Here is a 21,499-nt window from a genome sequence, read left to right on the forward strand (position 1 = left end):
GATATATTCAAGAATTTTCCATTATACCAGAGTTAATACACATCAGTAAGCAGTGTGTTATTTGGTATTATCCAGAACAGTAAATAAAAGATATATTTTAATGAAGTTCAGAAATTACAACAGTAGAGTGTAACTGAACTTATCCCCCTGCAGCACTGGTGTGAGAAATTAAACTTTTTCTGTTTTTGCCTTTCTTTAATCTAGATACTTTTTAACGTTACATTTTGGCTTTTGCTGAGACAACACCTTACTGAGCAAAAACAGTTGAAGGAGAAAGAAGCGACTTTATCAGAAATTAAAGTTGGAAGCCAAGACAAAGGTAAGCAAACACTGGTGTTTATTTTAGGAAACATTTCATTTTTGATGCTTCAGTAGTAATCGATTCTTCTATCCATGCTATGTTAGAGGATGAAGTGCAAAAAAGTGAAGATGAAGAAGATGATGATAATGATATCATGAAGGTGCTAGGAAACATGGTGATGGCAATGTTTGTTAAGTACTGGATTTACGTTTGTGGAGGAATGTTCTTCTTTGTGAGTTTTGAAGGAAAAATAGTCATGTACAAAATCATCTACATGATGCTCTTCCTTTTCTGTGTGGCGTTGTATCAGGTACGTGTCCCATGTATGTTACCCTCTCTTATGAAATGACTACATTATAATGGCTTTTCTCCAAAAATAACATCATAGAAGGAGATTTCCTCACTTTCTCCGCTTCTATGGATCAAAAGTATTACATATGCATAATGTGTATGTGCACACACTGCTCGAATTTCGGTCAACTCCTGTTGAATCAACTGAAATTTTAACTATGGTTGGCCCTGCCAGCACCACCCTGCTCGGCAGAAGCTGATTTGTTAATCGACTTTGGTAGAAGGAGTCAGGTGGAAAATTGTTGACCAAACATTGGCTGAAACCAATCTGCTGCAGTCACTGTTGGGGTATTCTGACAGCGGCGGGCACTATAATAGCCCAACAGGGAAGATGAAGGTGTCTAGCATGGATGAAGCAGTGTGAATGGAGGAATCTGATGAATTTGTTTATTCAGCCTACAGGCTTAACCAAAGAAATCAATGCATGTATAGCCGGCTTAAGACTTGTGCTGGGTCCACCCCTTGATGGATAGGTATATCACCACCTGCTGTTCTTGTGGATATACAAATGATAAAATGCAGTAAGATTAAGAGGTAGTTTGTCTGCTCTTAATCTGTCAAATCTGAGTACTGTGACCCGAGAATGTCACCTTTAAGCCAGCCATAACACTTTATTGCTTATATCACCTGCATATATATGTGAACATGCAGTATATGGAAGAAAGCAACAGGAAATGAGTCAGGAACTCCAGTTAATAGTCTAATATAGTAAATAACGAAAATCTTACCAGGCCAAATACCTGCTCCCCAAAGATGATGGGTTAGTATTGTCTGCTGTTATCCTTGGGCATAACAGCCATCCTATATCTATAAGTATATGTACCCTTTAATTTAAGCCACACATTTCCTATTACCGTAATTGTTTTTAATGTCTGTTTTTTGCCCTGTGAACCCAACTAAAATTCCAGCTTAAATGGACATTCTAGTATGTAGTAATTTACTTGTTATATCTGTTTTCTGTGTAGCTGTACTAATACAAAAATGTATAAATCATCCTGATTTTTGTATTTGCCATCATAGGTTCACTATGAATGGTGGAGGAGGATTTTGAAATACTTCTGGATGTCTGTGGTAGTTTACACCATGTTGGTGCTTGTCTTAATTTATACATACCAGTTTAAAGCCTTCCCACCAATTTGGATGAACATGACAGGATTAAATAAAGAGAAGTATGTATGGCATTTGGATATATGTGTGCACTTTTTACTATACATATTTAGAAAATATATGACTACAAATCAAACATAGGAAATTATGCAAGGTCCAATTTCAAACTTTCAAAGATATTTATTTTATTTGTCTAGATTAGTGATAATGATATAGATCATAAATACAATACATAGTTACATTATTAACTATTTATGCCTGGCATTTTTATATACTGTTTTTATGCTTTTTTGTTTATTACTAAAGCTGGCCATACACTGTATGAATTTCGGCCGGTTCTTGGTAAACTGTCCAAAATTCACTCAGTGGGGGGCCCATTCACCACCCTTCCATCCGGCATTCTTCGATCAGAAAATTGTAGGAGTCCGGTGGAACATTTTCGGGCGAATAGTGACAGCAGCCAATTGGCTGCCATCACTGTTTGGGTATTCCGACAGAGGCACACATGCCACTGTCAGAATACAAAAGCCCAGCAGGAGATTCATCCATCCACACTGTTTAGCATGGATGGAGGAATCTGTTAAATTTTTTTCATTCTGTAGTTCACAGAGGTGAACTGGACAAAGCTAATGACACTGCTTAATTTCAGTGTAGCACAGCGTGGACTGCTCTGGGGATCTGGCATGGTTAACAGGTATTTTATGTATTTTCAGTGTTTTTATAGAGACAAAACAATGTGACACGTGTAGGAGACATGTATTGAATATTTTTTTATTTATTTAATATTTGCCGGGACACAGATGCTTTTAAGCTGAACTCCAGCCTTATATCCGGTCTTGCACAGTTGTACAGGATCATCCCCTGTACTGAAATTGTTTACCCTCATTCCACTGCACACCGTCAGTTTCTCACAGTGTGCATTAGAAATTGCAGCAGTTCAGGTAGAGCCCACCTCATTTCCTGGCTGGAGGACATCCAACATAATCTAGCACTTTACTCCCCAACCTTACTGTCCCTGGTCCTCCTAGCACTTTACTCCCCAACCTTACTGTCCCTGGTCCTCTAGCACTTTACTCCCCAACCTTACTGTCCCTGGTCTGCCCCTTTGATTATTTGGATCACAGCACTTTCAGTCATGGAGCTTCAGCATCACATTTGGGGATTACCAGGGCTTCATGTTTTCAGGAAGTTACATACAGCACCCTGTAGTTCCTACTAACATTCATAATCTGCTGGCATTGCATAGAGAAGCACAGCGACCTGGTCATGATGACACTGGGTCTAACACTAGGTATGCCATACAAAATTATGTTGATTATTACTATTATGATAATTATAATACAGGATTTATATAGCACCAACAGTTTGTGCAGCGCTTTACAATATAGGGAAGACATTATAATTACAATACAATTCAAGACAAGATGGGAAGGAGGGTCCTGCCCGTGAGGGCTTACAATCTAAAGGGAGGGGCAAGTGATACATGAGGAGGTAGCAGTGTGGGTATGAATTGTTTAAGAAAGAGTTCAGTGGTTAGTTTGAAGTGTGATGAGGAATGTAAAGGAGGAACCAGGGAAAGCAAAATATTAGTAGGTTAAACTTCAGCTTTAATGTTATTTCTCATTTAAATATAGTAACTTATAATATATATTCTAACTTGTTTTTTATTTTGTTTTTCAGGCTGGCAGATCTTGGTTTGGAAACATTCAGTTTGGGTGACTTGTTTACTCGTATATTTATCCCAACCTCTTTTTTGTTGGTGTGCATATTACACCTCCATTACTTTCACGACCATTTCCTTCAACTTACAGACCTTAAGGCTGTAACCAGCAAACAGGACAACACAATTTACAGGTAAGAAAACGGGAACACCAATCATTACCGTTGCCATCTTACCGCACTTATTACTATTGAAGATACAGCATACATCCTTGTCCTAGAATATAAGCTTTTTGTAACTGAACGTTTTCATCAAATGGCAAAATATGTACAGTATATACTGGCTGATAAATTGTCTCTGGTTAATATGTTTCCTCGAGTCTAGTAAAACCTTCTATAAAACAAATTCCTTAATAAGTGAAATTGTGGAAATCCTTATGCAGTATATGTATATCCTTCTGGAAGTTGTAGTCACTTGACTGTCATGCTGATCCTTTAAGCTCCGGGCAAACAGCTTAAAGTGATACTAAACTCAGAAGTTAAATCTTACAAATGCATTCAAGTACCCTAACTATCAACAAAAATAAATGTCACTTATTTGTGTCTCACTCGGGTTTAGGACCTCAAATCATCTCTGAATTGGTGCTGACACTTGGCTACAATCTCAATACAAATTAGTAAACTAAACGGGAGAGAGTAGTACCTCACGGGAGTGAGCTTACAACACACAGAGACCATGGGGAACAAAAGTTGCCACCCTCCAGAAGGAAGGACAGTGTCAGCACCAATTCAGAGATGGTTTGAGGAACTACAGCCAAATGATTCACAAATAAGATATATTGTTGTTAATAGTCAAGGTACTTGAATGTAATACAATGTAATCAAATACATATAAAGCTGGCCATACACCTTACAACGTTGTGCGATGGTTGTAAGGTAATTAACATTTTGTACGATCTGCCCATCTTGGACAGGCAGATCATACTTGCGATCATCGCAAGCCCTCCCCGGGCTCCCGATGACTGCAGTACTGAGCAGGCAGTATGCGGCATTCGTCTACTGAGCACTCCACTAACCCGCCAAAAATTGTACGATTTTCGACAGGTTTTCAAGCGTGCTCGGAAGATGAATGTTGTGCGACCTTACAGTAGAAGCGGTCGCACGCTGCCCATACACCTGCCGATTATCGTACGATCGAGGGATCACCCGCGATTATTTACGATAATCGGCAGATGTATGGGCAACTTCAGGGAACCATTTTACCCACCAAAATGGTTTTTATCTGTCCATTCAGTCCTGAGATTTGCACAGCTCTGCCACACAGCACAGCTCTGTCTGTCAGAAAAAGATACCTAGTTATTCTCTGCTACAGTTAAAGAATGCTTACAGGTCTTATCCCTCCCCAAGCCAGAGTCTGGAAAGGGGAAGAAGAAGCAGCAGAGTGATGAGCTATTATCTCCTATCAGCATTCTCCTTGTTAACACAAGCACAGCTGATTGGCTCTTTCTGCTGCTTCTTCCTCTTCCAGTATAAGCTCTGTTGTACCGGAGATTGTGAAAGGCTGATTCCGAGTCAAAATCAGCTATTTACACTGCTTGCATTTAACAAAAGTATGTTCAATGTTGTATTAATAAATACATGTGTCTATGTCGTTTGTATCAACTTGGAGTTAGGCTTTAACTTCAGTTCTTTTTTGTTCATTTGTTCATTTGTTCATATGCATAAACATCTAATTTTCCATTCTGCCCCTTTGATAACTGAGCAGATATAGATAAGCTAAGGGGTTCACCTATACCCATATTTAATATGGACTGTTGACTAATAAATGCCCCTTGATACCTTTACAACATAATCATTCTACATCAACTTTCAAAACTATAAATTGGTCCATTATATTGTTAGATTTTGTTTGCATTACCAGTTCTGAAGTGCAGTACATCCTAAATGTACTCCCTAAATATTTAACCATATATTAACTAGCCATTATTTAATACATATTTTCTTTTTTATATTCTCTCCATTGATCTTGATAGTATCTAGTCATATAATACATACAGAGGCATGGAAACGTCAGCTGGTTGAAGGACAATGATTACTTTATTGTTTTAATACATAAAACATATCAAATGTGTTTTGGGGATTGGAACTCTCTTTTCTTCACAGCTATGGTAGTGTTAGATCTGATTGCTCCTGATTCAGAGACATTTCAGCATGTATATCAGCTGATGGTTATTCATTATATCTTGGCATCAAGATTCCTAATGGCAGTGATTACATTTAGGGGGTTATTCACTTAGCTGCCGAAAGCAGCCAGGTGAATACCTGAGCCGAAGTGAAGTGAGCCGAACGCTGTTCGGCTATTCACTTCAGCCTTGTATGGCTGATTTCAGCGGTACATCGGCTAAAATCAGCTGTACATCGGCTGCCTTCGGTCTGATCTGTCATTACAACTGGGCGGAGCCAGCCGTGGGATCACGGCTGGCTGCGCCCAGCTGTCATTTGTGTGAAGATCGGTCAGCTTCGGCCTTCCTTTCTCCACGTTCACCTATAACTACGGCTCAGCCGAGCCGAAGCATATGGGTTCGGCTCATCTGAGCTGCTCGGCTGCCTTTGGCTGCTGTAAGGTCTATTGTGAATAGACTGTACAGCAGCCCTTCGGTTCGGCTTTCTTGTTTCGTGAGCTTTGTATCCATACCAAAGCTATACCATATGCTCAAGGCATATTTAAAGTGGTTAGATTGTCATCACTAAACATTTCTAAAGGTGCCTATGTTGTTATCTTGAAGATATGTTAAAGTGATAAATGAAGTCTTTTGATTTCTTTGTTTCACCTTGTGAATTCTACATGCAAGATCTCCCAACTGAATTTCCAGGTGATCCCCCTTTCATTATTAGCAAGTAAATAATATAGTAATAGAGAGTTGACACTAGGACACACTAATATTAAGTTAAACTGGATGTAAGAGCAAAACATTTTTTCTGACTTCTATCAGGTTTTCAATTTTGCCATGTGTCCTATTAGGGAAATTTCCCTTCCTGTGCTTGAAACACAAAAGGAAGTAAGAGGAGCACTCTCTAAAGCAAAGGGATATTCCCTCTTAGACAATTGCCACCTGAACAGATTCACCCATTGGACGATTTCAATCCTGCTTGGATGACAACTCTAAATTTTTAGATTTCGTATCAATTATCTGTACTGGAGAAAATACTCATCAAGATTAATAGAGAGGGTGAATAAAAACCTGACAGAGGTCCTAACTATTCCAACCCTAGCCTGGAGAACCACCTTAAGAGAAATATTCAGGGACAGTGAATAAATAACTGTTTATGTGTTATGTTCGTGTACATTGTTCACTTTCTATGCTATCATTGCTTTATCGCTATCAATTTGCCTACTACCTCTGAGACATAAATCTTGCCATATTCAATTTCATCTTATTTAACATCTTTCCTTCTCTCTCCTAACTCATGTTTTCATTGCATGCATTCTTGTGCCTCCATCTCTCAACTCGTAGCCATGCCAAAGTTAATGGCCGTGTTTACCTAATAATAAATAGGTGGGTATACAGATGTTTATTTATTGACCATTGAGTCATGGTCGGGAAAAAAAACCCATGTGAATAATTCCTGTAAATTATAATTAGTTTAAGCTTATTCAACATCTTGTTTGTGCATGTGCTTGGAAACAATTGAATGTAAGTTACAGCAACACAGATTTTAATTTATTTTATATATGTATACATCAGAAATGACGTATCATGCCTAGAACACACATTGTTGATGCTACAGTTTAGTAAATAAATATTTTATTTTGCATATTCTAGTGGACTAAAATATCACTGTTTGGGTCCACATGTAATTTAACATGAAATATTTTCCTCATATATGGATTTTAACAGCCACAGACTGTAGAAAGGATATTCTTAAAAATTGTATACCCTGTCTATCACATTTTTATTTGTACGCTGCATAAACACATATCTGTCTCCAAAAATGTACCAAATAGAAAATTGAATACCATGTATCATGATATTACAAAGTTGTTATTTGTTAAGTGCCTTTTTGGAAACAAATATGTTTTTAACGTGAAGTACAGATATAGATGCAATATAGCTGAAATACAGCTTTAGATTATTCTTTGCAGCGTCTGTGTCTGTTAAAGTTTTTATATGAGGTAAAATAAAAGTAAATAATATATTAAATTTTTTCTACAATTTTTTTGCATGTATAACAGGTCATTTTTAGTTTTGGATAGAGTAGAGAATGGTTAAAACCCAGTCAGATGTTTATGTTTGTGTCCCAATGGGGAGATTTCCTGTCACTTTATAAAGTGAGAAAATTTCTCCAAAGTGTGGGAAATTCTCACAGTTGTCATCCGAACAGGTATGTTCGTTGGTAAATTTCCCTCTATTCCTTCCCTACTGACAACTGTAAAATGATAAACGTCGCATCACTTTTTGCCTTGATGACAGTAGTCACCAGGACAAATAGGGGAAATCTTCTCATTGGGGCCATAGACAGCAATAAAAGCATAAAAACTCTATCCAAATATTTTTTTTAAAGGTTTTGGCTTTAGATACACTTTAAACAATACTTTTTATTCATGAAGTGAACGTTAACAGTGATATAGTGACACAATAGCCAAAATAAATGTTTCTTTTCACTCTTTTATTTTGAGATCTAGTTTCAGTGCAATACCGATTGTAGGGTTATGTGGGTTAATTGGGTTAACCAGCCATTAATTTGGCTGGTTATTTAAAAAAAGTGAGTTTTCACTTTGCAAATGAATTTCCCTTAGTGAATGAGGTGACACTCTGCTGACCTTTATCATCCAATGAATTGCAAGATAAAATACAGTTTTATTTATTTCCCCTGCACATGATTGGGTATTCTTTGCAAAGTGAAATTTCACATTTACTAAGCCAAGGTCAGTCTACTAAGCCAAAGTCAGCCTACTTGCCTTTAGTAAATCAACCCCACAGAGTCACTAATTTATAGCTGTTTTATCATCTAGAACAGCCTTTCTCAACCAGGGTGCCACTTCAATGTGAAGGAGGAAAGCCACTTTTTGTGTGTCTTTACATGTGGTCCCCCTTAAAATCTATGACTTTTTAGACTGCGGTGCCTTGAGATTTTGCATACTTTAATGCGTACCATGACTAATAAAAGGTTGAGAAACTCTGATCTACAATATTGATCTCAAGTTTTATCTAAATTTAAATCTAGGGCACCATTATATTTTCAAATAAAAAAAAATCTGATTTATCTCATGGTTTGAAAATAGATACAGCCAGCTAATGCAATTGTTGTCTTTAGTACAAGCCTAGTTCAAACCATGAATTCAATGACAAGAAATGCAATTTAACAAATATTTTTATATTTTATTATTAACTGCTGTTGAGATCAAAAATTTGCTAATAACTGAATAATATTAAACTGAGCTGGAATGAAGAAGGATATTGTACAATCTAATATTACTGTAACTTCTGCTAGTACACCACTCTTCTATTGCATGGGATATGTAATGAACTGTTGTAAACTGATGTAAATTACAAAATGAAATTTAGTCTTAATTACATTTTTAATTACATTTTCACGTGTGTGAAAATTATAGTTCAGCTATTCAGTATGAACAATATGCATATAGATTCGAACATGCATGAAGTGTATCAGGGCCGGATTTGCACATTTTCTCCCCCCCAGGGCAGCTGCCTTGTGCCGCCTTCCCCCTCCCTATCTGCTTTGGATATTGCCTCCCACCAACTTGTGCACACACAAGAAACAGTTCCACATACACATGTAGAAATCATGCATGCCATGGATTTAACATTTGTTAACAATAGAATTATCCAAATAAAGGTACATATAAACACAACATTTCCAGAGGGACATAATCAGTGCTGTACTGATAAAACCAGAAACATGTCCACAGAGCCAAAATGAGTATCATAGTGACACAAGCAGGAACATGTTCACAGAGACACAACCAGTACCATACTGACACAAAGCATGTCCACAAGGACACAATCGACACCATAGTGGCACAACCAGAAACATGTTTTGATCTACTTTCTTTAGTTTGGCTTTTGTTTGAATTTGTATGTAGGACAAAGAGGAAGGCAGAGGTTTGACTGGAAGGCTCTGTAAGCCTATAAGTAGCCAGAATAAATACAAAGTGGCCTGGCCATCTCAGTGCCTCCTCTTTTGGCCATGACAGTCTAGGCTATGGCCTATGTGGTCTAGTGAGAAATCCGGCCCTGACTGTTATACGCATTTTATATTGTTTTTATGACCAGACACAAAGAACCAATAATATTGACTTATGTAAAATGCATGTCCCAGTGTATTGCTCTAATGAGGAACCTTCTTTAAAAGCTGTAATGCTGCATGAGCTACACTTTATAAAACCATCACTTTACTTCTTCAACTCTCATATTCCTTTTCTCTTTCTGTTTTAATTACTCTTGAGCAGCGTCAAGAAAAAAATTCCAATTCACCAAAATGAGTAAGTGCCATGAAGCCATGAAATGTTCTTTATGACATGCTGACATTTCATGCTTCTACCTCTTAAACATTGACTATTTTCTCCTGTGGGGAAAATATCAAGTTTAAGTGTTGATACCACCTAAAGTCACTATTGAAAAACATGCCCTCATAGCCATAGTTTTCCTTGTTTTTCTATAACATTCTTTGAATGCCATCACCAATACTGAAATACATAAATTATTTTTCTTGCTTTATTTAATTGGATAAGTTAATTTCTCTTTGTGGGTGTAAGGCAGATATCTAATATATGTGTTTGACCCACAGATTGGTACACCCAGAAGGAAGTTTGCCTGATATAACCATGATGAACTTAACTACAGAGTCTGAAATGCTAGACAAAGAAGAGAAACAGGTTGACATATATGCACAAGAGAAAGAACATGATCGGGATTCAGGGGATGAGTGGGAGAAAGGAGATGATAAGGGGGGAGGAGAAAGAGGACAAGATACTGATGAGGAGGAGCCAGAGACAGAAGAATCTGAAGAAGAGGAGGAAACAACAACAGGTATAGACCACATTTTATACTGCTAATCAACTATGGAATTTACAATGGTTTCTTTATATATTAATATCAAAGAATTGCTTTTGAAAAGTTGGCTGTAAAAAAAATCCTTAAAGTTAATGTAAACATTTTGTCCCGTTATAGTTTAAATGATTGTTCCATTACATGCATGCAGGCATACAGTCATCCAGGCATGCATGTAAATATTTGTATAAAGGAATTGAAAACAGCCGCACTCTGAGATGCAACCTTAGTGTTAAGTTTAAAGAGCTACAGTACATGTCCATGTGGAATCTGCTGTTAACTGTCCACTTAATACATGATCAAACAGGGCAATTTAAAGGTGCTAATAGACAAGCATGCCTTCGGTTTTGGTAAATGGTTCCCAAGCACGAGTTCTGAATTGCAGATGGGCATTAGGTATATTTATGGCATATAATGTACATTGACAGATTGGTGATCCAACACTTGCATCTAGAACACTGGATGACTATTATCTGACGATTTAGAATATTGATGTTTGGTTGATTGAACTACTTCTACCTCATGTATGTTCTGCCGCACAGTGAGTATCTGTTCTCTTTTCGAACAGATTCCAGAAATAAATGGCATTTGGTTATTGACCGTTTAACAGTTCTTTTCCTAAAATTTTTGGAATATTTCCATAAAATGCAAGTCTTTGCGTGGTGGGTCCTGGAACTTCACATAATAAAAATTGTTTCTTCATACATCATATGGGTGACTGTAAGAGAGGTATGTCATTTTGTTTTTTTAGTAAATGCAAACATTTTATATATTTGATGATACTTTGTGTGACCGCTTCTTGAGCTATAGTTTTGTTATCATAATGCAGCCAATATTAAGATATACCTGAGCGGGGCCAAAGGCCAAGCATGACTTTAGTTCCTGAAGTCTGAATTAGTAGCACACCCTGGACTACATAGCTCCCAGGGCATTCTACAAAGAGTGTGAAAATATAGATAGACATCCTTATGTACCTGCTTTAATTGTGTGTCTCTGGTAAAGAAGATTTAAGGTGAACATAAGTTAATTTTAATCATTGCTCTGAAGCTTTACTTTCAATGTCACTTTTTGAAGATGGGCTAATAGTTAAAAATGCTGCTGTCTGGTACCCAGCCAAGATATCCTGCTATGACTGAGTGAACTGCTCATGCCCTGCTCCATTCTATGAATGACCACATTAGCAAAATTAGACATAAATCAGGCACTTTTTTTTTTTAGCAAAGTGTCTTTTTGTGTAATTGTGATCCCTGCAACCCAGTTCTGCGCAACCTACTGAGGTTTACAAAGGTCTGCGACAGATATGCCACAGATGAGATAGATTTTCTTTTAACATAGGTATGGAGAAGTGGTAAGGTGCAGGTTTAATATTGTCAGGATATTACTTTAGAGCAATGGAAGGAGCAAACATTATTAATCAAGCTGCAATATTATAATAAATCTGTCTTATAATCTGTTCATTGCAGTTTGCCATTGCCATGCACATGTTGTGCAACGTAGTAAAAGCCATCTTAAATGGCTAGCAGGATCATCAATGACTAGCCCTACTTTAGTAAGTGTCATTGTAAGCCTCCTGAGTTCCTGTAATAAGACAGTTTTAACAGTGTACTGAAATTTAAGTTCAATCAAATATTAAACAGTTGTGTCACTTAGAACAAATCATATGTAAACATAAACTGAATTCATTTCTCAATCTACATTTTTTTAAATTCAGGTTTCCCTTCTCAATTATGTATTTTTAACTGCCTGGGCCTTTGCCTTGCCCTATTCCCAATTCCGGCCATTGGCATCCAGTGTTTGTACTGTTTGGACGTGTGTCATCATTGTATGCAAAATGTTGTATCAACTTTCAACTATTGAACCACGGACCTTCTCTAGCAATTGCACAGAGGTGAGTTATATCACATCTCGTTACAGTCACACCTAGCTTTATAAAATTGATTTCATTAAAGCTTCATCATCAGAATGCAGATTTTGCAAGTAAAATAATGTAATATTAGAAGCAAACATACATAATGAAATGTTTTTTTGTTAAGAAAATATGTGAACTATGTTATGGTCTTCTCTGACAGCTAAGTAGTTTAAAGATGTGAAAAAGTCAAGATATTGATGAAACATTAATACATTTAGTATACTTTGGTTCATTATTATGCTATAAAATAGTAAGCACAATCATTTATATTTATATTTTAGCCTTCAGCCAATCAGACAAATATTGTTAACAAAACAGAACTTGGGCACTCGCTTCTGTACAGTGGTCCAATTGATCCATCTGTGTGGGTTGGATTAAAGAAGTCAACACCACTTCTTGTCTATTTACGGGTAATTATTAATTTACGTTTGAAATACACCGGAATTTACATAATACATTCATAGTATATGTGACATAGTTTTCACTGTAAAATGTATTTTTTTTAGGTTGTGCTTTAAGGATTTAATTCTCGCATTTTAGGCCAAAATTTATATACACTACTGTATGCATAATTTTGAGATGGCTGGATTGTCAGTCTACTACCACCTGTATGGTGAAGCCTACTTCAATAGTGTTAAATTGAGCCTTAAAAAAATAAGCAGGAATGTAAATAACAAAATGTATAAATTGTGTTTTTTGTTTTCATTTTTACAGAATAACTTACTTATGCTGTTTATATTAGCCTTTGAAGTAACTATATACAGACATCAAGAGTATTACAGGTGTCGAAATAATCTGACAGCACCAGTCACAAGAACAATTTTTCATGCTATAACAAGGCAGCACCTGGATGACGGAGTAATCAATTGTGCCAAGTATTTCATAAATTACTTTTTCTATAAATTTGGGATGGAGGTAAGATTTGAAAGTTTTTTGGTAACATTTCTAAACACAGTTGCCCCTCCTCACTTTGTTTTACAGGGCATGTTTACTAAAGGGACTTGGTCACTGTAATTAAAGCTAAACTTAAAGCAGATATAATACTACAAATAAATGCAGAATAATACTTCATTACATTTATTTTTAAAATGCAATCATTGTAAGTATTGGAAATTGACTAGTCATCAGCCTCTTATGACAGCCTCTATACAGCAGACCCCCAATTGGGAGAGGGAGAAGCAGAACAAGGAGCCAATCAGGTGTGCTGCAGTGCTGATGTGCTAAAATGGAATATGTTAATAGGAGGAAAGAACAAATTTGTTTTTGTTAATGTGGTCAGAGCTGGGATTTAGGTAAAGCAGAGAAAAATCTGGTCTTCTGCCCTGCCAGGCAAGGCTGTGCTGTGTGATGGGGCTGCGTAAATCTCAGAACTAGACTGTAGTAAAGACTGCAGGTGCAGAGATGGTGCAGTGGAGACTGTGAATGCAACTGAAGTGCAAAGGAGACTTTGGGTGCAATGGAGATTGAGGCTGTGGGAGACTGCTGGGGCAACTAGGGGTAACAGGGGCAAGGGGAGGTGCAGTGAATACTGTGGATGCGACTAGGGCTACAACTAATGATTATATTCATAATCGATTAGTTGGCCGATAATTTTTTCGATGAATCGGATAAAAAATTTAATAAATACCATCCTTAATTTTAAATAAAATACACAAATGCAGTGTTACACACATAAAGTTTACTTCAGAATAAAACTGCATGCACAATTTTTTGCAATCGCACTGCACTGGTATGTACAGCATTGCGGTAGCGTGCATTTCAGTGTGGGCGATCACACTGTGGATGGGAGGCGCATTTTGCTGCCATTGAAATCAATGTCACTGCAATGTACCTCCCGCAGCAGAATTTGTCAGGCCGAAATCAAAAATGACTTTAAAAAAAATAATTGTATTGTAAGCACATGGCGCTTGAATAGCTTCAGCCCGGGAATAACAGCTGCCAGTGGCAAGATTCCACAGACGGCAGCTGAATGTAAATACAATAGGTAGTGGGCTGGTGCAATATCCAGCCTACTATTGGCCATTTCAAATTGCAATAGCAGGCTGGCTATTTCACCCACTCACTGCTTGCTGTGCCATTCTCCCAGCATGGAAGAGAGAGCTGGGGAATCCAACCAACTAATCGATAATGAGAATAGTTGACAACTATTCTCATAATCGATTATTATTGATTAATCAATTAGATGGTTGCAGCCCTGGATGCAGCTGAGGTGCATTTTAGGTTGAGGGGGGCAGTGGAGGTGCAGCAAAGACTTTGCATGCACCAGGTGTGCAGTGGAGGCTGCGGGTATAGCCGAGATGCAGCAGAGTCTTAAATGTAGCAGATTTGCAATGAAGGCTGTGTGTGGAGCAGGTACTGTAAATGTAGAAAAAGACAGCAGAAGTGCAAGGGTGGCTGCAGGTGCTAGGACAGTATTGTCCACTTGAGTTTAAATTAAGGATCCAACTCACTGCGGAAACTCCAGTTAAAACCCAGAAGTGCCCGTGACCGTGTGAAAAAGAGGACGCACTGGCAGTACATAGTAGGAGGTAAGTAACTCTGGCATTTAGTGTCATTGTAGGAGTATATTTTGTTCAGTACTCATTCGATTCTTAGTACCAACTCAGTATCAACTGTATTTTTTAATTTTAAAACATTAAAAACAGAAAACAAGGCAAAAATAAACATTTTCAGGTATGGTTGTGAAGGTTTTTTTCACCATCTATTGTGCTTCCTAGAAATTCCAAACAAGTCAATACAGACATTAAAAAAATACTGTTTTTAAAAAAAATGAGCAGCAAGAATGTGCGGTGGGTTAAGGTTGTTGTTATGGAGAGTGGATTTTTATGCAATGTATGTTGTGTTGTGTGAGCTAAGGGAAGCTTGTAATCATGAGTTTATGAAAAATTGAATGATTTCCATCGTGTCAATATCTTTCAATGTTACTTGTTAAATAAAGGTCAAGCTTGGGTGTAAGATTAGGCCATGATTTTTTTTATGCTGTTGTCCTGGGTCACAAGAAGTCAGTAAACCAGCCCACTTTATCAGAATAGACCCGAGAAAAGTATTCCATCAGCACAATAAAAGAGCTGATTGTGCAAGCCATTTGCAGGTCTCAGGTGTATGGCCATCTGGTGGAGTTAGATAACATTAGTAATTGTGGGTGTTTTCAGACCATAACTTAGGACAGTCTAGGTTCCTTAGACATCTTCATCAACCAAATGCCATTAATATGTGCTACAGATCAATTGATGTCAATAAGTTCTGCCGACACATCCAAAACCTATTTATGTTCTCATTTTGCTTAATCTACCTCTATATCCTTGATAGTCATTTCAATTCAGGTATTCACTGGCATTTAAATGAACATTTCCCTAGGTTGTGTTTTTGTTTAGTTTTAGGTGTACTTTATGTAGTTAGGATATTGTTATTTATACTGGTTACGGGTATGTGTACGTCAGTTATACAAAACAGGGCCATTTATCTGAATACAAAAAAGAAAAAAATTATAAAAAAGTGTAAATTGTAGCAACTACTTAATAAATGTGCTACTTTTTACCCTGTATTACAGTATTGACACATGGGATATGACTGTATACTGTGGGTAACGCAAGCATAGCTCAGTATTTTTTTACATTATTGCACTGGGATGTATTTACTAAAGGGTTAGAGACTGTTCATTTGCACTATTTATATGCTAGAAAAAGTCTGATTTTAAAATGTTCTTCGCAGATTACTTTGTATTCCAAATAAACACAGGTTTACCTTATTTACTAAAAGCGCCTTTACAAAGTAAACATACACTTTGCTAAGGTATCAACCTATACTGCTTTAGTAAACCAACCCCATTGTCTGAATATTTCTGGTGGAGTGAACTGTTTTGTTAAAAATTTAATAATCTGTGTAAAAGAAAAAGTAATGAATCCAGTCTGGGAAGAGTGTCAAAGTAAGGCTTTAGTTTAACTAGCACAGCATAAAAACATATGGCGCCAAAAAATCAAGTGACTGTAATAATGCACTAAATTGTAATCTTTACTGCTTCAGACTCTGTATTTTTTCTTTTCCCTATACAGACCTGCTTCCTACTGTCTGTTAATGTAATTGGCCAAAGGATGGATTTCTTTGCCATGATCCATGCATTTTGGCTATTTGCTATACTGTATAAACGAAGGAGAAAAGCAATTGCTGAAATCTGGCACCGATATTGCTGTTTTCTTGCCTGTGTTATTACATTTCAGTATTTCTTTTGTATTGGCATTCCTCCTGCTCCATGTAAAGGTAAAATATCATCTTTCATCTCTAGAAGAAATAAAAATTATAGTGCTTATGATTTTTTGTTTGCCAGCTTTGTCCAAATGTATGCATTTCTTAATACTGCTTTCTCAATTTTTGCAGACTATCCTTGGAGACACCACGGAGCCAAATTTAACTCCAACATTATAAAATGGCTCTACTTTCCAGACTTTATTGTGAGACCTAACCCTCTATTTCTTGTCTGTAAGTATAGTTGCTTGAAATTGGTGAAAATTCATGCTCAGACATAAATCTGTGTATTTTCTCACTTAAAGTGAAACTATGGGCAAACAAAAAAACATACATATATGCTACAGCCTGACATTATCATTAACTTAGTTAGCATAGGTGTATTACCTGCTTATCCTGCCTCTCATGAATTGGGTGGCACATTGTATGTTAATGCCCTTTAAATAAAACCCTCACGTTGTCCCTTAGTTGCCCATTGCCATCTATTCTAAGAATCAGAGCCTGCATATAGTGTCTTATGTATAACCCTGCAAAGGCGGAAAACACATTTTAAAGACTCAAGTTCAGCTTGCACTTTATAAACAGTTATAGTAGCAGTTTTTTTCATGTGGAAAAAAGGTTATAATGAAGAAAAGCTGACTTTTGTAAGCACCTCCAGCAGTGATATATGGTTTGTCCCAGCCATTCCAATTGCCACTTTGTTTTAAAAAAAACTTTTATTGAAAAAGGCATAAGTACAGAACAGTACAATCATAAAAATGTGATAAATACAGAGTCCAGTAAGGGCGAAAACAGGGATTAGGGACAAAAAGATACATCCTGGAAATATTCAAAATGGAATGAGCAAACAGAAAAAACATAAGGCCAGGGTAATCACGACTATTTAGATACCTCTACCAATAGCCCACAGCAGTCACAAGAGCAGGGAGGGCATGTCAGCAACCATTGGCCAAACTTAGCACATATAATCCAGGGTGTGGACAATAATTACTATGAAAATCTACGAGTAAGAGGAATAAAAGGAAGAATAAGAAAGGAATAAAGACAGACAGAGAGAAGAAAGGCTGTGTGGAGGTCGGCGGGAAGCAGAGAACACCCAACAAACAACATGTCATTATAGATGGATTAGGGTTTGATCCAAATCTAATGAATGAACATAGTCCAGCCAGGGAGACCAAGTTTTCCAGTAAGAGGAATAAGTGTCATTCAAGATAGCCGTTAGCTTCTCATGCATCATAAAATCCATAACTCGCTGTTTAACCTCCGAAAAATTCCAGTTGCCACTTTGGCTGGACAGCTTGGCCTGTTAAAGAAAGAGATAAAATAATGGATCTACTGGCAGGATCAACAAGTATCAAACTATGTTAGAGAGGAGCTCGGAACTACAAAAACGAGTGTGCTAATACCTTACAGACTGCATCCCCCGTAGGAGCCGCTGGTTGCCCGGTTCATTTCTGTCTAGGGTATGATCTTCAGCTGCCCACCCAATAGCCCTAACCGCCCTTCTTCTGATGCCCATAAACTGATGTCCACTCCAGTAGTAAAATGCTAAGTAAACGATTTACTTTACAGAGAGGGTGTAGGGGTTCTATGTATCCATGTATCCAGGGGTCACCAGACTTTGTAGATGTATCAGTGTGGATCCACCTGGGAAACAGCAGACAGCCTCTGATGTAACAGACAGATAGGATTGAAGCAGATCCTCAATCAGGAAAGACACCGACCATGCTCTGAAGTCCACTTAGTTCCAGGGTACTTCAAGAGCCTGCACTGGTCCCGGTTCTCTTCCTCTTTCAGCATCTCAGGCCTCCTCCATGTTGTAGGCCTCAGGGAAAACATTTCCCTCACAATAGCCCATGCCCACCCCTAGGCCTCGGCCTAGCCTGGGGGGCAGGCTGAACAGGACCCAGCCCTAATCCATGGCTGGTCCCAGCTAGTCTGAGCACATGGCAGATCCCACCAATATATGTACCCTATCCCAGCATGCACCACTGGCTGAGAGAAGCCCAGTGATTGGCTGCTGTACTGTACATACATTACAGTATCTTCCATTGGCTATCCCACAATATGACAGAGTCACACTCCGCCCAGGGGGGTACAGATGCAATGAAAAAGGTCAGTTCTTATCTTTTGTGCTGCCCATGGTGCTGATCTCCACTGACTGCATGGCCTGTACTTGATGAGACATATTCTGCATCCATCACTTCTGAAAGTGTCAGATGCCTGATCACCTGCTGTGAGCTGTGGTTCCTTTTTTTAACCCCCATGTCACTAAAGTACACAGTACTGCAATTTAAAAGCAAAGATTCTGTGACATAAGAAAGTGACTAAGTCACATTAAGTTGAACCTTAATGATAAAGTTGTGCTTTAATACAGCATAGTTATATACTAGTTTTAAATTCTCTGAATAAATGTAATATAATTTCCTATGACTGCTCGCTCAACATTCAGACCAAATGTTGTCATATGCTGACAAAAATCACATAATACTCGCTATATTTCATAACAAGGACTCTTCTGAAAATCAAAGTGAGGCTCTGAAAATCAAAGTGAGGCCTCATATTGACCTAATGTGATGATATCTTGTGAGCATTCAAGTAATGTCATATGAGGGCACAATAGATAGGCCATGTGTAATTATGTGATCTCTGCTGCTTCTTGGAAAAAATAGCCTCCTTGTTTTCATCCAGTGAAACAAGATAACATGACAGAGAAACAAGACAAGAAACACCATGTACTTGATTACTACGCCTAGAGCAATGTGGCTCAGAGAGACAAAAAAAAGAAATGCCTGGCACTTATGAGTCAGTATTCTTGCCCTCTGGCCTTTGAATAACATGGATAGCAAATATCTTTGTATTTTGTGCTTGCTGCTAACTGAATGACTTGGAAAACATTCTTGATCCAACATTGTTAAATATAATTTTAAAGGTTTATCAAAATGGCAATCATGATATTTAGGATACAAGGGGGAGTCATTTATCAATGCACAAAAGATCATTTTAGTAAGCCCATTAAAAGATGTGTAAGGGAGCCTATAACGTACATCCAACCAAGCTGCACATAATAATGATTATTATAATAATAATAATAATATTTAATACATGCTCTGTTGCACCTAGCCAGATTTTGTAAATAATTGGTAGTAGTTAGTCACATTCAACTGGACATGTTCTGTAATGTTGAAGACATTTCTCTACTCATTCACATAGTTGGCTGAGTTCTAATGGTGCCAGGGACATAGGAACTGAGGAAGCTACTTGAATGAGTAGGAAAATGTCCTCAACATTACAGAACAGATCCAGTTGAATGTGGCTACTACTAGATATACCATGACCAGGATAAATGTGAAGCTTCAAAGACAAAATTGTGAATATATAAACAAAGCAGGCTTTCTTAATTTTTTTTATTAGGTCTGAATCCTAGAAATGCAAACATTTCTCCACAGGAAAAGGAATGTGACACGGGGGGAGATTGTAAAGCAGGCTGTAATCAGCTGCCCCCCTCCCTGTGATTCTGTGTAACACAATAACTAAACACCAACTCTGCATTTACACACAATACACTATCTGGGGGAGGGGGGTTGCCACTATGAATACTAATGAATGGGGGGAAGAGAGAGAACTCAGTTGTAATATATGCACATTGCTTGCAAAGCACAGAGGCAGCCATTCCATGAGAAGATAAAAAGGAAAGCAAAAAAAGTAAGTTTCTGTGTTCATACACAGCAACTGCATATGCCTGCTTCATGTTTACTCAGTGTATATCGCTTGCAAATGTTTTTTTAAACATACCTCCGCAAAGATGGAAATGGGCTTTTAGAGACTAGTCAGTGCTTACAAGCCCAACACCAATCTCTCCCTGTGTACATTATCTACAGCACTTCTTAAGCTTTCCTTGTCACAGCTGAAGCACATTGTGAATATGCGTACTTGGAACCCAACCTTTTATAGTAAGAAACTTTATCCAGAAGTCTCCTAAGTTCAAAGGCCAGGCAGTGCATTATGGTAACTGTGGGGAATTATTGAATTATATACGGGGGTCTGCGAACCACGAACAGATCGGAGACACCTCAAATTCATGGTAGACCCAAATCTGAACCTCATCAATGCCCATCTGGCTTCAATAATTTGAGTCATTGAAATGCATATGCAGAATGTAAAATCAGATTTGACTTGCACATTTGTCCTTGGTCAGTGCCAAAAGTACTGAAGCGCTGGGATCCACATATATAGGGGATGAGAATAGCATTTTTAAATGAAGAGGTAAGCAATGGCTGCTTGCATGCTCGCTCCTTCACGGTTTTTTATAACAACAGCAATTTTCATAAACACCATCATTATTACAATCTTTTCTCTTCTTTTCTAGATGATTTCATGCTGTTGATTTGTGCAGCTCTTCAGCGGCAAGTGTTTGAAGATGAAAATAAGGCAGCAGTTCGAATTATGGCCGGGGACAATGTGGAAATCTGTATGAACCTTGATGCTGCATCCTTTAGCCAACATAATCCTGTCCCTGATTTCCTCCATTGCAGGTAATATGATTTACAACCTGCTGGCTTATTGGCAGTGGAAGTTAGTTCTCTGTGTGACACATTCACTTAATTATTTGGAATTATAAGACTCCATGTTGGAGTTTTACCTGGCAGCTAATTGTCACTCAGTGGTATATTTGCTTTAGTAAGATATACTTACAATCAGAATAGAGTAGTGCACAATATTACACAGTTTTAGTGGATGGTAGTAAAGACGGTGATGGGGGAGCAAAGGCAAAGGCCCAAAAAGGCAATTTTTTTTTAAAGTTCAGTGAGAACTCCGCAAACTAATGTAACCATGTTTAGGGACAAAAAAACTGTA

The 21,499-nt window shown here is 37.7% G+C and overlaps 1 protein-coding gene across 1 annotated transcript in view; it reads left to right on the forward strand.

The window, feature by feature from the left end:
- Nucleotides 1-21,499, forward strand: part of LOC108799079 (piezo-type mechanosensitive ion channel component 2-like) — a gene marked incomplete at its 3' end in the record, with an annotated part of 182,803 nt that overhangs the window by 123,405 nt on the left and 37,899 nt on the right. Inside the window, exons 14-27 of the mRNA XM_018570899.1 lie at nt 205-319; nt 406-611; nt 1,673-1,821; nt 3,440-3,613; nt 6,934-6,975; nt 9,891-9,923; nt 10,229-10,470; nt 11,060-11,220; nt 12,203-12,379; nt 12,682-12,810; nt 13,115-13,315; nt 16,453-16,657; nt 16,775-16,876; nt 21,012-21,177. Coding sequence (XP_018426401.1) covers nt 205-319; nt 406-611; nt 1,673-1,821; nt 3,440-3,613; nt 6,934-6,975; nt 9,891-9,923; nt 10,229-10,470; nt 11,060-11,220; nt 12,203-12,379; nt 12,682-12,810; nt 13,115-13,315; nt 16,453-16,657; nt 16,775-16,876; nt 21,012-21,177 — 2,102 coding nt within the window. The remainder of the gene's footprint in view (nt 1-204; nt 320-405; nt 612-1,672; nt 1,822-3,439; nt 3,614-6,933; nt 6,976-9,890; nt 9,924-10,228; nt 10,471-11,059; nt 11,221-12,202; nt 12,380-12,681; nt 12,811-13,114; nt 13,316-16,452; nt 16,658-16,774; nt 16,877-21,011; nt 21,178-21,499) is intronic.

This window comes from Nanorana parkeri, unplaced genomic scaffold, assembly GCF_000935625.1.
Source record: "Nanorana parkeri isolate BGI_ZX_2015 unplaced genomic scaffold, ASM93562v1 scaffold1625, whole genome shotgun sequence".
In the NCBI taxonomy this organism is placed as follows: Eukaryota; Metazoa; Chordata; class Amphibia; order Anura; family Dicroglossidae; genus Nanorana; species Nanorana parkeri.